Source organism: Erigeron canadensis, chromosome 8 (assembly GCF_010389155.1).
Source record: "Erigeron canadensis isolate Cc75 chromosome 8, C_canadensis_v1, whole genome shotgun sequence".
Lineage (NCBI taxonomy): Eukaryota > Viridiplantae > Streptophyta > Magnoliopsida > Asterales > Asteraceae > Erigeron > Erigeron canadensis.
The window spans coordinates 15,602,456-15,617,414 of record NC_057768.1 but is presented as its reverse complement, the minus strand read 5'-3'; the positions used below and the strand labels follow the sequence as shown (position 1 = coordinate 15,617,414).

General features: G+C 33.2%; 1 protein-coding gene across 1 annotated transcript; it reads left to right on the top strand.

Moving 5' to 3' along the window:
* The first annotated feature begins 13,167 nt into the window (after nt 1-13,167).
* Nucleotides 13,168-14,004, top strand: LOC122610312. The gene is made up of 2 exons (XM_043783307.1): nt 13,168-13,492; nt 13,625-14,004. Exons 1-2 carry the CDS (start codon nt 13,168-13,170, stop codon nt 14,002-14,004), a joined length of 705 nt encoding a protein of 234 aa, XP_043639242.1.
* Nucleotides 14,005-14,959: the final 955 nt, after the last annotated feature.

The following is a 14,959-nucleotide window of genomic DNA, read 5'->3' as shown; positions in this document are numbered from 1 at the left end:
CTAGAACCTAAACTATTCATGCAATTCATGTCAATGCAATACATATATATATACTAATAATATATAACCCTAAATCGTAGTTAAAATGTGGTCCGAATCTAACACCTACATCCGTTGCACTAGTGGTGTATGTATACAGGGTGTACCAGTGGCTAACCCTCTACACTCCTAGTACATCTGATCGCGGTACTAGTATACTCTCTAGGTATTGGTCAGGTATGTATACAGGGTGTACCAGCGGCTAACCCTCCACCTAACCAATACCCATTAAGCATCCCAGGGTAGCTACCACACTCTCACTACAAGTGCAATTACTGAAGTCAATAACTGTCGCAAGGCATGGCGGTAATCATAGAACAGTTGATCAGGCTTTTCTATGATTATCGTTATGTGATACTAGTTAGTGCCATCACTTCATCTTGCTCTAATACACATAAATAATCACAATAACACCAAAAACACACAATCACCAAATAATAGCCATAGTCAAAATAAATACAGGGACAATAAGTCTAAACAGGATATGAACTCAAAATATAAGCGACGTTAGCACGTCTAGAATGCATCTATGATTCCTATTGTAAATGCTATACGGGGTTCTTAGGTTATAGTCTAGGCTTTTCCACATAATTCTCTACAACCACGGCTCTGATACCATTCTGTAACACCCCACCGTAGGCGGAAACATGAGGTGTCATGAAAAGTACAGCACAACATGGAATTACATAGATACTGCTAAATGAAATAGAATATAATAAATATATTCCCAAAAACATGAGTTCAAAGTCATAACAGTACTAAAATAGTTTATTATAGCCAGGTCCATAAAGAAATAATCCAAGGCATGTAGCCTTAAAGTCTGACAATTATTAAGGAGTACTAATCTCAGAAGTCCAGTCTAGCATAGCAGTCTTTATCCTTGATTAGCCTGAGCACCTGAAAAGTATACTAAAACGTGTCAACACAAAGGTTTGTGAGTTCGTAGGTTTTACGTCAAAAGTCTAGTCAAAGAAATAAGTCTTTTGTTGATTCTTTTAAGTCTAAACAAGTAATAGTTCAATATATAACAAGTAGAGTTGAACATATGCATAACCGAAAAATATATATATATTTTGCCAAAAACTCGAATCTATATATATATACATATGCATAACCGAAAAATATATATAATATACAAAGCTTTCGGATTTAAGAGGAGGAAGAAGATTCATAACCGAAAATATACACATATATAAATTCGTATATATATAACCTCATATATATACAAAAACAGATTTTTATTGTTGAACAATCATAGATTCATTCGAAACTTACCAAAATCTTATAAGAAAATGAAGAAAAAGATGAATATTGATGGTGGTTCGTGGTGGATGGTGGTGGTTTGTGGGTGGCGGCTGAGAAAGGGAGAGAGAGGGAGGGGGACGGTTGTGGAGAGAAAGAGAGGGAGAGGGTGAAGTGTGTGTAAGAAAATGAGAGGATTAGGGTTTTTTTTTTTTTTTTTTTTTTGTTTATATACCCCCATAACCCTAAATACATTTACCTTGACTTTTCTTTAAAAACGTTTGACCCGACAAATTCCAGAAACTCGAGACCCGTTAAATTTATTTTGTCAATATATTTGAATGTAACTTTTCAATAGCTTTCCAACGACTATAAATATGTCTATATTTATCTATTAAATCTTTTATTGATTTAATTTTAAGTATTTTACTTAATTTGACATTTCCACAAGACAACTAGTATTCCTCTTGTTCTCGAGTCCACGTACAATTTTTCGAACGTCTAAACGCTCATAAAGCCCAAATCAAATAGAAATTCATTTATTCCGTGATAAAGTCTTATAAGACTAATTACGTACATAAACGAAACCACTAAAAATGATCGTAAAAGTAATTCAAGAAAACGCTCAGATGACGGTTGTCACAAGGAAGCAGAAGAATAAATCTCTATCTTTTTTACTTTTTTTAAAAACAAGTTTTTTATTGTTTATATATTAGTCCCCAAGATTTGATACTATACGAAATTTGAAACTATATTTATATTTATATTTATAACATTTCAGTCGCCAATGTATTTTAATTTTATTTTATTGTTGATTGTATTTATATTTATTTAAATGTTTTAATTTATATAGTTTTTGATTTTTTGTATTAAAAATAAATGGCATTAAAAATATGATGTGGAAATAGCATTTTTAAGTTTGGTGAAGTTTGGTGAAAGTGATGTCAGTATTTTGGTGAAATTGGGTAAATTGACAACTCCCTCCCCTTTATAGATTTGATTCAATTAATCAAGCAAGATAAGACGTTTAATATAGAACTTGAAATATTTTGAAGTATAACTCATGCATTCCATGGACTAATAAAATTTATAACTATACTGATTAGTCATTAATAAATAAATGAAAAACCAACACATATACTAATGTGTATACTAAAAAATGTCATTAAATGAATCATAAAAATTTATAAATTAAATAAAAATAGATATAGTTATAAAGAAAAGGTTTAATTCATATGAAACAATACAAACATTGCTGATAATAACTTAAAATCTTGAATTGTAAAGTCTTACGTACCAATATAGTTCAAAATACCGAAGAAACTTTAAAATTGCTTGCACGGTTGCTCAAATATAGCTTTAAGAAAATGTATGAGAAAAAACAACTTTATATGTTAGTTAAAAATGATGATCAACTTTTGTAAATATATATATATAGAGAGAGAGTGCTAATCTACTATTTAAGACCCGACTGTTTAAAAGCCTTATAATAATGTACGCCAATAAAAGTTGTACCATGTACACATATGTTTAGGTGATGATTTCATATAAAATTTGCTAGTAACACAAAAGTTTCAGACTTAATTACATATTTCAATATCTTACTTTAGAGCCAAAAGATAACGCATGAAAACTATTATTAAAATATAGACAAAAATTATTTATTAAAATGGAAAATTTATTAGTAAAGATGCCAATGTGTGAATATTGATAATATAAAAACTATTGGTTCCAATGTGTGAAATTTATTACTAAAGATGCTAATATGTGAATATTGATAACATGAAATTTATTGTTAAATGTAGATGGTAAACAAGAAGGCTCGTAAAACATCAAAAATTATCATATATTACTAATCTCTATATATACCTTACATCAAGCATTGATTGTATCACCAGTTGGTTGCAGATAGTCCCTATAACAAAACATAATGAAGAGATATGACTTCAAATATCACCCACAAAACTCCATTAAATTGTGACTAAATAGCTAGCTTAAAACTTAATTTGGTCTAAGAACTCCATAGGATAGAAATTTGCTACCAGTCAACATTTTTATTCATTTTTTATGTAATAGATATAACATGTAACTCGATACATCCAATTTATAAGTAATTGGATTGAAATGACCCCTCAAATATATCCAATTTATAAGAGTCGGTAGATTCAACAATTTCCTCGACAACTTGTGCCATGTTTCCATCAAATGTGATAGATGGTTTTGAATGAACCTCAAGCTCCAATAAGTCTATCAGCATCTACCTCGGCACTTGTTCACAAAGTTGAACTCACATAAAAAATCGTTCACTTTAAAAGTCAAAGAAAGATAACCGACATCGGCTAAATCGATACATCTTTGGGTATATAAAAGTTAAGGCTAAACAAAAACATATCAAATTAATCAACAGTGAAAAAGCACGAAAGATTTCTAGAATTAATTTAACATCTCAAACTTTTCAAGTTTGACTATTTGACGTTCCGTTAGTTAAAGTTAAGTTTCTTTAAGTTTATGTGCCCTAAATGGGATTATGTGATTAAATGTTTATGTGTTTAATATGAAAGTAATTAAAAGTAAAGTTATGAAGTTGAGTGCTCGGTAAGTTATAAAGTATTCCCGATGGAAAGAAAAGCCTTAGATGTAACGTTCTTTTGGTTGTGCATTTAGCTGGATAGGATAAGAGATTATATGTATATGGCATGTCATACGCATAAACTAATGTGACACTCAGCCGCATTACTTGTATTGTATTGTTTTGGATTGGTAATATAATCATCGGAGTAACCTTTACCCAAAAAAAAGCCTTAGATGTAACGTTTATAGAGTTTAGGGACTTAAGATGACAATTTAAGAAGTGTTGGCCAGGGGTTAAATGACAATTCGGCTTCCCTAATTGTCATTATGCAAAATTTACGTGAGTGGGAACCCCAAGCCGCCTCCTTTTCCCTCTCAAAGTAATTGTCCATCTAAATCTCTCTGTTTCTTGGTGTTTGATTGAAGTTTGATCAAGATCTGTCAATATTGTGATCATCTACATGTAATATTGTTAGAGCACATAAAGTGCACAATCTGTTGTCCGATGCAATAATTCTAAAAGGCTGAGAAATTCATACAATTATTCTTACGAAGTTTAAGTTCGTAAGAACTATTAAGTTAGTAAGGCCCAGCCCGTTTGTACAGCCTATAAATATAAGTCTTAGGTCACGAATTTAGGTTGATGATTTAGTTGCAACATAGAGTCATTCACTAGGTTCTCGAGGTAGAGATCTATACCTCGAGATACCGCCCAAACTATCACGATTCGTCTCAATGATTGTAATCCGTAATCATTGTAGATGTTTTTCATACGGATTCACCTTGTAATCATATGATTAATGATAGTATTTTCATGTTTATCTCCTGTTCTTATTATCTTCATGTGTGTTTATCATGATAATCATTAATTAACCCTAAAGACGATCATAGACGGATTCCGCACATCTATGATTGTATAGATCTCGTGTTAATCGATCCGGGAACGTGCTGAAACACGTTTTCACAAATATAGATCATTTCCCTTTGATTTGTGATCATATGAATCAATTGTATGAATTTAATTCGGGACTTAGGGTTTGAATTGGGGTTCTTAGTAATCATTTGTGGTTAATTGATTGAGTTTTGATGTTAGGAATGGTTGATTATTGTAACCCAATGATCCATTTTTGTTAACCACTTGTTCATGGAGCAATTGATGGTGTCAAATCATCAGGTAGGTCTTAAAAGAGTCTTTTCTAGTGTAAAAACCAATTTTTGGAAAAACAAACCAAAAGAGACTAAACCTGGGATAATAGTCTATAAATAGGCAAAAGTTGAGAATAGTCAAAAAGAGGCTACCTACATGGATAATAGTCTCGAAGTAGACAAAAGGAGACAACTTACCCGGGGTAATAGTCAAAAAGAGACTATTATCTGGATTGATGGTAATTAAAGGGTATGTGACACGTATATTGACTGTAGGTCAGTATAGTCTCGTTATACTCGTTAATGACCGTTGATTATAGGTAGTCAGGAATACCTGCAAAGCTCGTAATATACGTTATCATTTGTTATGTGCTTCTACAAGGTAAGTTACACTACTTTGACACGCGAAGGGTTCAACAAAAACATGGTTTTCATATAATAACTTTCCAATTGATATCTTGTTTACTTATGGTTAACCGGGATTACACGGGAGGTGATATGGGCTATGCATATGCATATTGAAGCCTGAAATGCTACCCCAAAGATATGTGACGTTATGATATGATGTAAAAAGATATGAAATTTTTTGAGTTGTTATGAAATACGATATGTAATGAACTATGTTATGCAATGAAAGATGATATGTAATGATATACTATATGCAATGACATATGATGATGTACGTGATGTAACAATGTATGATATGCTATGAAATGCTATGTAATGTCTTGAGATGAATTGAAATGTGATATATGTTGATTATATGTGAAATGTGCATGACTACGTGGCTTGTTCATCTAATTCACTAGACTTATTAAGTTGTCATGACATGTGCACGTTTAAGTGCCCAAACGTAAAAGATGAATATGTGATGATGTTTAGGTAATGTGAACACCTAAACTATATGTGATGTAAATCGAGCTCGTAAATGATGTGAGAAGTGTTAAGCTTAACCCGTACTTGCCCTTGCCCGGTGGGTGCGTATATGTGGTTGCTTGGGTGGCTCCTTGCAACATAATTAAGTGGTAGAGTAACTCCAGGTGGCGTGATTACCCACCAATGTCTTTGAACTCATGGACCACTCCGGGATTGGCTTGCCATTCCTTCACGACATTGATGTACAACTGTAAGGTTTGTCCATCTAGTCGGGTGTGACATATGTCACACTTAATGAGATGTATATGTTATATGATGTGTGTGACTTATGTCACAATCCCAACGATGTTATATGATATGCGTGACTTATGTCACACTTGCAGATATGATATGTGAAAAATATATGAAAGATGACTAGGCACATTTAGGGTGGTTCATCCTATCATGATGATGTTTGATGTATGTGATGATATGTTATGTGAGATGAAATGTATGATATGATTTGTGCCTTAACGATTCAGATGATTTTTCTATAAAGTTTTAAATGGACAAATGTTTTATTAATGATGTGTTATCTTACTTAGCAAATTCGTTAGTTAACACTTGCTCTTTTAAAATGTGTTGTGCCCTCAGGTTCAACAATAGTGAGCAGGTAGATGTTAGAAGATGTGAGAAGATGTAACGCTTGGGTAGATGATCTTGAAACTAGTTGTAGCATTCCCATAGTGACTGCTCGCATTAGACTTTGATTTATTATTAGACATTTATGATTTGCACTTACTGTGCCGTCGGTTATTTGATGTTGGGCAACCGACGGATTTCCATTTAAACATGTTTTCATGATATGGCTAGTACCGCTAATTAATAAATGAACCAAACAATTTTCTTAGTTTGGACTTTTAAAATTTAATTCCACTCCTTTTAACACCGTTAGGCGAAAGTTTTTGCAAAATCCATATTTTTAAACGACGGGTGTAACAATTAAACTTGTAACTTGCTATCAACTTACATACTAAAAACACGAAATCAACTGAAAAAAGTGACACGTTTTATTTGAAAGCATTTCTAAAGTGTTTTTTTTTTTAAATATCATCTATAACTTGTTAGATTAAGGCAAACCTATTTCCTCATATTTTGTATTTAAAAAAAATCCTCGTGTTCTAATAATATATCTACCAATTTTCATCTTTTGATTCATAGTTAAGTTGAATAATATTTAAATGATAAATAAATCAGGGGATGAAAGTGTTAAGTTTCTATGGAATTTATATGATAAATCCTACTAAAAAAGAATTATGTATTGTGAATTATAAATAACCAAAAGTTTTGGCTTGCATTAATTAACGGATGAACAATTGCATGATATGTATTTCAAGACAACAATAGTATTTCTATTGTGACTTTTCAAATAATAAACAAAATTCCTTGTGGTTCAACTGGCAAAGAAGCTCACATGCTAACCTGGAAGTCACGGGTCCTGTCCCTACCTCCAACATTATTATATAAAGTTTAATATAGCATGATTGTAAATCTTGATTGCTTACGTGGAGGCTGGCTAAGCAAAGTAGACGTCAACATGGATGCTGACGTGTCACTTGGATTGCTTTGGTAAGATCAAAAAATGCTGACATGGCAAGTTCAGAGAGTGTCACGTAATCACTTTCTGATAACCTTTTTCATTAATACCCAAAACAATAAATACAAGTGGTATGGTTGAGATACCAATACCAAGTTCATATATATGACAAGCCATATATATATGTAAACAAAAACATTAATGATAAGCACATAACCAACTAAAAGTTAACTAGGAACTACATATAAATTCAAAACGAAAAGCTGGTCGAGGCTTCCGTTACGATCAAAATGACTTCAAAATGGCTGAAATTAAGGTAGCTTCCACATGTCCCATATATGAACTAGCGTGACACTCAGTCACTCTACTTGTATTATAATGTTTTCGGTGATATATAAAGTCAATGGTCTTCCCTTTTACCCAAAATGAAGCTTTTAACGCAAGATAGGATTATAAAATGAACCCAACAAGAAGAAAGAGCATGAGCATGATGTGTTGTGCTTTATGCATAGCAGATTTTGATTCTCATAAACATTTGTTTTTTGGTTGTACCTATGCTAAACAGGTTTGGTTTGCTGTTAGATTTGTAGCGAACATGCAACATAAACCACCTACCTAGAATGCTATTGTGATGTATCTCATTGCTCAAATCAAGATCGGTTCTGATGTTATAGGAAGATTGATTGTGGCTGCTGCTGCTGCTTACTTTATCTGGCAATAAAGGAACAATCGGCTCTTTGCCAATCATGATGGTCCTCCTGATATCCTGGTCAAGATCATTAAAGACACGGTTCAAGATAGATTATGGAAGTTGAAGCTTGGGGAGTACAAGGAGATCATATATTTCAAGATGAGCCTGATTAGCTATTTGTTTTTGTTTGCTTTGTCTTGTGTACGTGCATTAGCATATGGGCAGTTAAGTTTTAATTTATTTCTAGCGTTTATTGTTCACATATATAGGGTAGGTCCTCTATATGAACTAGTATGATACTTTGTCATACTACTTGTATTGTAATGTTTTCGGATGTTGTTATAAAGTCAACGGGGTTATTTTACCCCTTTAAACCCCTACCCACCTAACCCACCAGCGAACTAAACAACTTAAAGAAAGAAAGAACAACTAACCTTTTAGAAGACCTCCAACGATGTCATTCTTAGCAAAGAATAACCAAGCTAACTTAGCACCAAAATAAGTGCTAGATATAACTTTACGTTATAACAATAACTCCACCAAATATAACTAATGGTTTGCTCTCCACCTTTAACGAAGGTGTCGAACTCCCAAAGAAAGAAGAGAGAAGAGATTTAGGTGCAAGGCTTAAATGAAGAATAAGGGTTCCTTATATAAAAGAAGAAACCCTTAACTTTCTATCCTTTAAGCAATGTAGGAGAAAGGAATATATCACAAACTTTTCTTTCCCTCCCCTCCCCTCCTTTCCTCGGCTCTGACATAGTAGGGCCCCCATGGGTCGACTCATGTGGCTTGATGTCTGATCTCGTTTTTGACCCGTTTTGCGGTTTTGACCCGCTCATCATTTCCATATCAATTTTGGAAATATTAAATTTTTTTCATTTTTAATGGAATTCTTGTTATTTATATAAAGTTCAATTAGATCCTCCCTGTTCTTCATATGCGACCTAAAATGTTCATAGATAAATGTCCATATAAATATATTGAAATATTCTCATAATTTCAACAATATATACATATTTTCGGTCAAAGATTAACCTAACTTTTTAAACAATCATGGACAAACCGCCATATCAGGAACAAGATTCCATCAACAGAATATTTCGGAAAATGAGAGCGACTATCTAAGGCTTCAACCAAGTGTACACTCGTTTGAGCCATCTCCATCAAAGTGGCACAAATGATGTGGACCTCCCACCCCGTGCTTTGACCAAGTATAGCGCAACAAATCCGATATTTACTTATTTAACGGGAGTGGGAGTACTTAAGACATATCTTGAAGTTCAATTTAATTTGTGATTGGGATTCTAAGTCCACTAGTGGTGAACCAACCGCAAAATTTGACGACATCCGGTTCAGGGGTTCACAGAGTCAAGGGTCGGATGCAAGATTTAATTTCGACGTTAGCATGACGGACAAAGAAGGGGAGACTAAGGAGACTCAGTATTATCGTCGGGCCGGTAGAGAGGCACCAAAAAGGGGCACGTGTGAGGGTTTCCCGGGTTCATCCGGTAAGGCCGCGTCTTCGGGTGACTTTGAATATTAGGGGAGATGTTGGAGGACATGATAGATATTGTCAAGCAACGGGTAGAATTCGACAAGCAGATGGAGATGGAACAAAATAAGTTTGAAATGAAACAAGAAAATCATATATTCAAGATATGAATATGTTGGCAATTGACACATCCTAACTCGCATAAGTCGATAGAATAGCGTTTGAGGCAATGAAAGCAAAATCGGCGCAATATACCGGAGTGTAACCAACTATAACCAAAATGTTATATAATGTAGTGACCTACTCAACAGGCTATGTTATGTATCAATCTTTGTTTTTTGGGCTATGTGATGTATGCTACCGTTAACTTCCAAGCTGTAGTCGTTAAGTGCCATATCACCCGTTAAGTTTTGCCATGTAAGATGTCATTTATAATGTCTGATTACTCTTTTGCCTCTCACAAAACAAGAACCATTTGATAGGTGTCCATCAACATCCATTTCTGGTTTATATATCATCAAGATCCAGACATCACCCAAGCACCTAACTACCCCTACCATCAAGATCCAACCATCGCTTCACTACCACCGCCATCAAAATCCGACCATCGCCACCACCATCAAGATCTAGCCATCGCCGACTACCGCCATCATCAAAATCCGACTATCACCACCACCACCATCAATATCCGTCCTTCGCCACCACCATCGAGATCCAGCTATCGCCCACTAGCCCCACCATCAAAATCTGGCTACAACTTGAAAGTTAACGGTAGCATACACCACATAGCCCAAAAAACAAAGATTGATGCATCACATAGCCAGTCGAGTAGGTCACTACATTACATAACCTTTTGGTTATAGTTGGTTACACTCTGGTGCCATAATCCCTTATTGTTAGTCGTAATATGTAGTTTTAGTAGGGGTTTTTTTTTTTTTACATAAGTTGTTTTAGTAATTTTAAGTAGTAGTTTTATTTAGTTTTAGTAGTTTTATGTTAGATATTTAATTTTAAGTTTTAATGTAATAAAATTATGTATTGTTATTAATAATTTATATTTGTATTAATATTAAAGTTAAAAAATTAAAAAATTAAATTTGGGGCTTTATGGGGAGGCTTCATTTCAAGGAGAAAACCCCTTTAGTGACTAGGAGCCATATTGCGTATGGAAATGAGTTTGGGGGTTTATGGTTCGTTTAAAGTAATTAAGATAATAAGTGAAACTAACACATCTAGGATTACACAATATTATTTTATTGAATTGTGATACTCGACATTACTAGCAAAGTTATAATGATGTTGATATTTGATGAATTAAAATAAAGTTCAAGATTAAAAAGATAATTTTTAAATTTTAATTTTTGATTTTAATTCAATAATTAAGATTCATAATTTTATTAGTAAAGTTAATTTAATTTGATAGGCTCAATCTTACTTTATTCTATTTCTCACGTATTATAACTAGCAGTTCAGAACCAACAATGCACCCTAATTCCTAGTTAGCACGAAATTGATTTATTAGTTGTTAGACTCTTACGAGTCGATTATTATATGTCGAATGATCTACACTAAAAACTAGGCGACTTGTTGGGTGATTCTTTTTTCTCTTAACTCTTAGGAGTGGTAGTGTGAATTTGAAACGAGTCAATACGAGTCACAAACTTATTATTGTTGTAGTTTGATTATATGACTATATATTATATATCGTATTTTGTATGTTATATATGTATTTTTGATCATTTTAGCATGAAATTGGAAATAAACGGTAAGTTTTTGACTCAAAACATCAGATATGTAATATTTTAGTAATATATTAAGATAATCAACAAATTTTTTGTTTATAAATACGTCACATATATATAATTATACAATACAATATTATATAATATGTGCTTTGTTTATTTGAATCCCTAATTATCCATTCATCTCAAGGGTTGCATCTCAGCCTCTGAATCAACTCAATCAATGGTTTAGATTAACATTTAACTTCTAATTAAAATTATAACACGGAGGGGTAGTCTCGAAATTTACTTCGCATCCTTTATCTTCTTCGTTTCCCCACCAAACACATACGCACACACAAACCCACACAAACCCACACTGAAAACCGGCGATTCACACAGTTTACACACACACTCTTCCTTCCTACCGGCGATTATCTTCTCTCCGGCCATTATTTCCTATCGGCGATTATCTCTATCCGTGCATTATGTCTCTCCGGCCATTATTTCCTACCGGCGATTTATCTCTATTCGTTCATTATGTGTCTCCGACAATTATTTCCTACCAGGAATTATCCTTTCCATCGGCGATTTCATGTAAATCATCAAATAGATAACGAAAAGTGATAATGATGATTCCATTAACTCTTTTCCTCTATTTATTCATTATTTTTACCTTTTTTTACATTTTATATGATTTTTCTAATCCACTTATTATGTAGTGTTGTTAAGTTTTATGTTCATATAATCGTATTTGATTATGTATAGAGATTTTATAGTTTTATGTTTTTGTAACTGTATGTGTAAAATCATATATGATTTTGTATATACATTCTATAGATTTGTGTTTTGTAACTTTGTTTTGTAGAATCGAATTTGATTTTGTATTTGATGTTTTAGTTACGTGTGTTCTTATGCCTAGAATCATATTTGATTTTACCCGTACAGTGTGGAAATCCTATACATAATGAAGTATTCAAAATCTAAAATGATTTTAGGCATACATTGTGAAAAACATATACAAGATCAACTATTTAAAATCAAAAATGATTTTATTAATACATTGGGGAAAACCTGTACAAAATCATATATAATTTTGAATATACATCTGTACAAAATCAAAGTGAGTTCGGTATCATTAGATTAATTCAAAATCATATATGATTTTGTATAGGCTGATTATGCACTATCATGGCTAATTTTGTATACAAAATCATATATGATACAAATAAACTTAATGTACAAAATCATTAATGATTTTGTGTAGCACATTTAGTCAAACCAAATTGCTTCCGTAAAAAGAAATTTATTCAAAATCAAAATTGATTTTACGCATACATTGTGAAAAACATATGCAAGATCAACTATCGGGAAAACCTGTACAGAATCATAGATGATTTTCTATAGCATATTGAGACAAAATCAAATGAGTTACATACCAAGAAACTTATTTAAAATCAAAAATAATTGTAAGCATACATTATGAATTACCCATACGAAATCATATTTGATTTTATTTATGCATCTAGACAAGATAAATGAGTCGGTATCATTAAACCTATTCAGAATCAAAAATGATTTTAAGCATATAGTGTGACAAACTCATTCAAAATCATATTTCATTCTGTATTGCTGAAATGCATGTAACATGCTCTACTAAAACCTTAAAATATTACCAGCAACTGGTGATATATATTACATATAAGTCTAGTATTAGCCAAGTTCATAACAAACTATATCTAAGTTGCAAGTTAGGAATACTATTCGACCCTTTATTTGGTCAAGAATTGGGAATGGTTCATCTACTTCGATGTGGTATGATAAATGGAATGATATTGGACCTTTGAGTAATCACATTTCTCTTAGAGTAATTACGAGATCAGGTTTCTCGTTGGTTGATAGTGTAGCTGACCTGATTGATGAGAGTACATGGAGATGGCCTACTGCATGGTTAGACTTGTTTCCGGTTCTTATACACTACAAGGTACCTAATATTAACCCCATGCAGAATAATGTGGTTGTATGGTGTACTAGTGATGGGACGGAAGCAGAATTTTTGGCTTCTTCTGTTTGGGATTCTATTCGTAGTAAAGGTGGAGAGGTTGACTGGGTGAACATTGTGTGGTTCTCCAAGTGTATACCTAGACATGCCTTCTTTTTGTGGCTTATTATGAAACGGAAACTCAAAACCCATGATAAGATGCGTCCCTGGGATTGGGGGGGGGCTTTTAATCTTAACTTGGTTGTGTGTTCTTTGTGTAAAACAGGTCCTGATTCACATGATCACCTATTCTTTGAATGCCCCTTTTCTGCACTAGTCTGGTCATTAGTACAAAATATGGCGGAGCTGCATGGTGTGCCTAATAAGCTGACTGAAAATGTGTACAGGCTTTATCCAATCTCCAAAGGGAATAGCACGAAAAGTATTATTGGAAGACTCGTCTTTGCTGCTACAAGTTATTATGTTTGGCAAGAACGTAATGCACGTATGTTTGGTAATGTTACGAGACCTCCTGAGATACTCAAGAACATTATCCTAGATTCGGTAAGACTCAAACTTGCATCTTTGAAGTTCAAGGGTAGTGACAATACAAGAAGACTGATTGAGAAGTGGAAGCTGCCACAATGCCTTATGCTAGAGAGTTAGTCTTAAATTCCTTGTTGTAGGCGTTGTTTAGTGTACGCTTGTTTTGTTTTTGAATTGCTTTGTGCTTGTTTAACCTTGTATGGCATGTCATACAAGGAACTAACATGGTACTATGCCATGTTACTTGATGTAAACTGTTATATATTGTTGTTGGAATGAAGTTTTAGCGGGGTAGCCCTTTACCCAGAAAAAAAACCATATCTAAGTTAACAGAAGTGGTCATATTACATATTAGCCAACTTCATTTCACAAACTATTTCCATAAAAACGTCGAACCCTATAATCTCTGGTTCCGAGATAGTTTGCTTTCATTTCCTTTATATCATGCAGACTTCTATATTTGTTTGCATCCTCAAGTATTTTTGTCGCTTCAGTATTAATATCATGGGTCAACATCTTTGCGGCATACTTTATCCTCAACTTTATAAGGACTTCAACCTGATCCTTAGATTCAACTGGAATACCACTATTCCAATTTTTGGGATGTTGACCAATAAAACATTCCATATGTCGCATGAGGAAAACGCCACAGTCAACACAGTTATTTTCTGTATGCGATCGTAGATCTAGTTGTTCTGCTTGGTATAAATCAACAATATTCGACAAAGGATGATTCACATTCTTCAAATGTCTTGAGAAGTGATAAAGCTATATATTGAGATTTAAAAAATATATATATACAAATATCAAAAGCAAATTTAGATAATTTTAAAAAACAAAATAAAAGAGAGTTGATTTGATTTGTACATACCACAGTATCACATTGTCTCATACTTCTCTTTGAAATCTGAACTTGAAATGATATTATCAATTATGTGAAAGCCACTCAAATCATCTGTTATCTCCAAAACCATCAAATATAAATGTTGCCCATGACAGATTGGGATAAATATCTAATTCGTAGGTAAAAGCGAAAACAAAATAAGTTAGATAAACAGTTAAGAAAAATCAAATT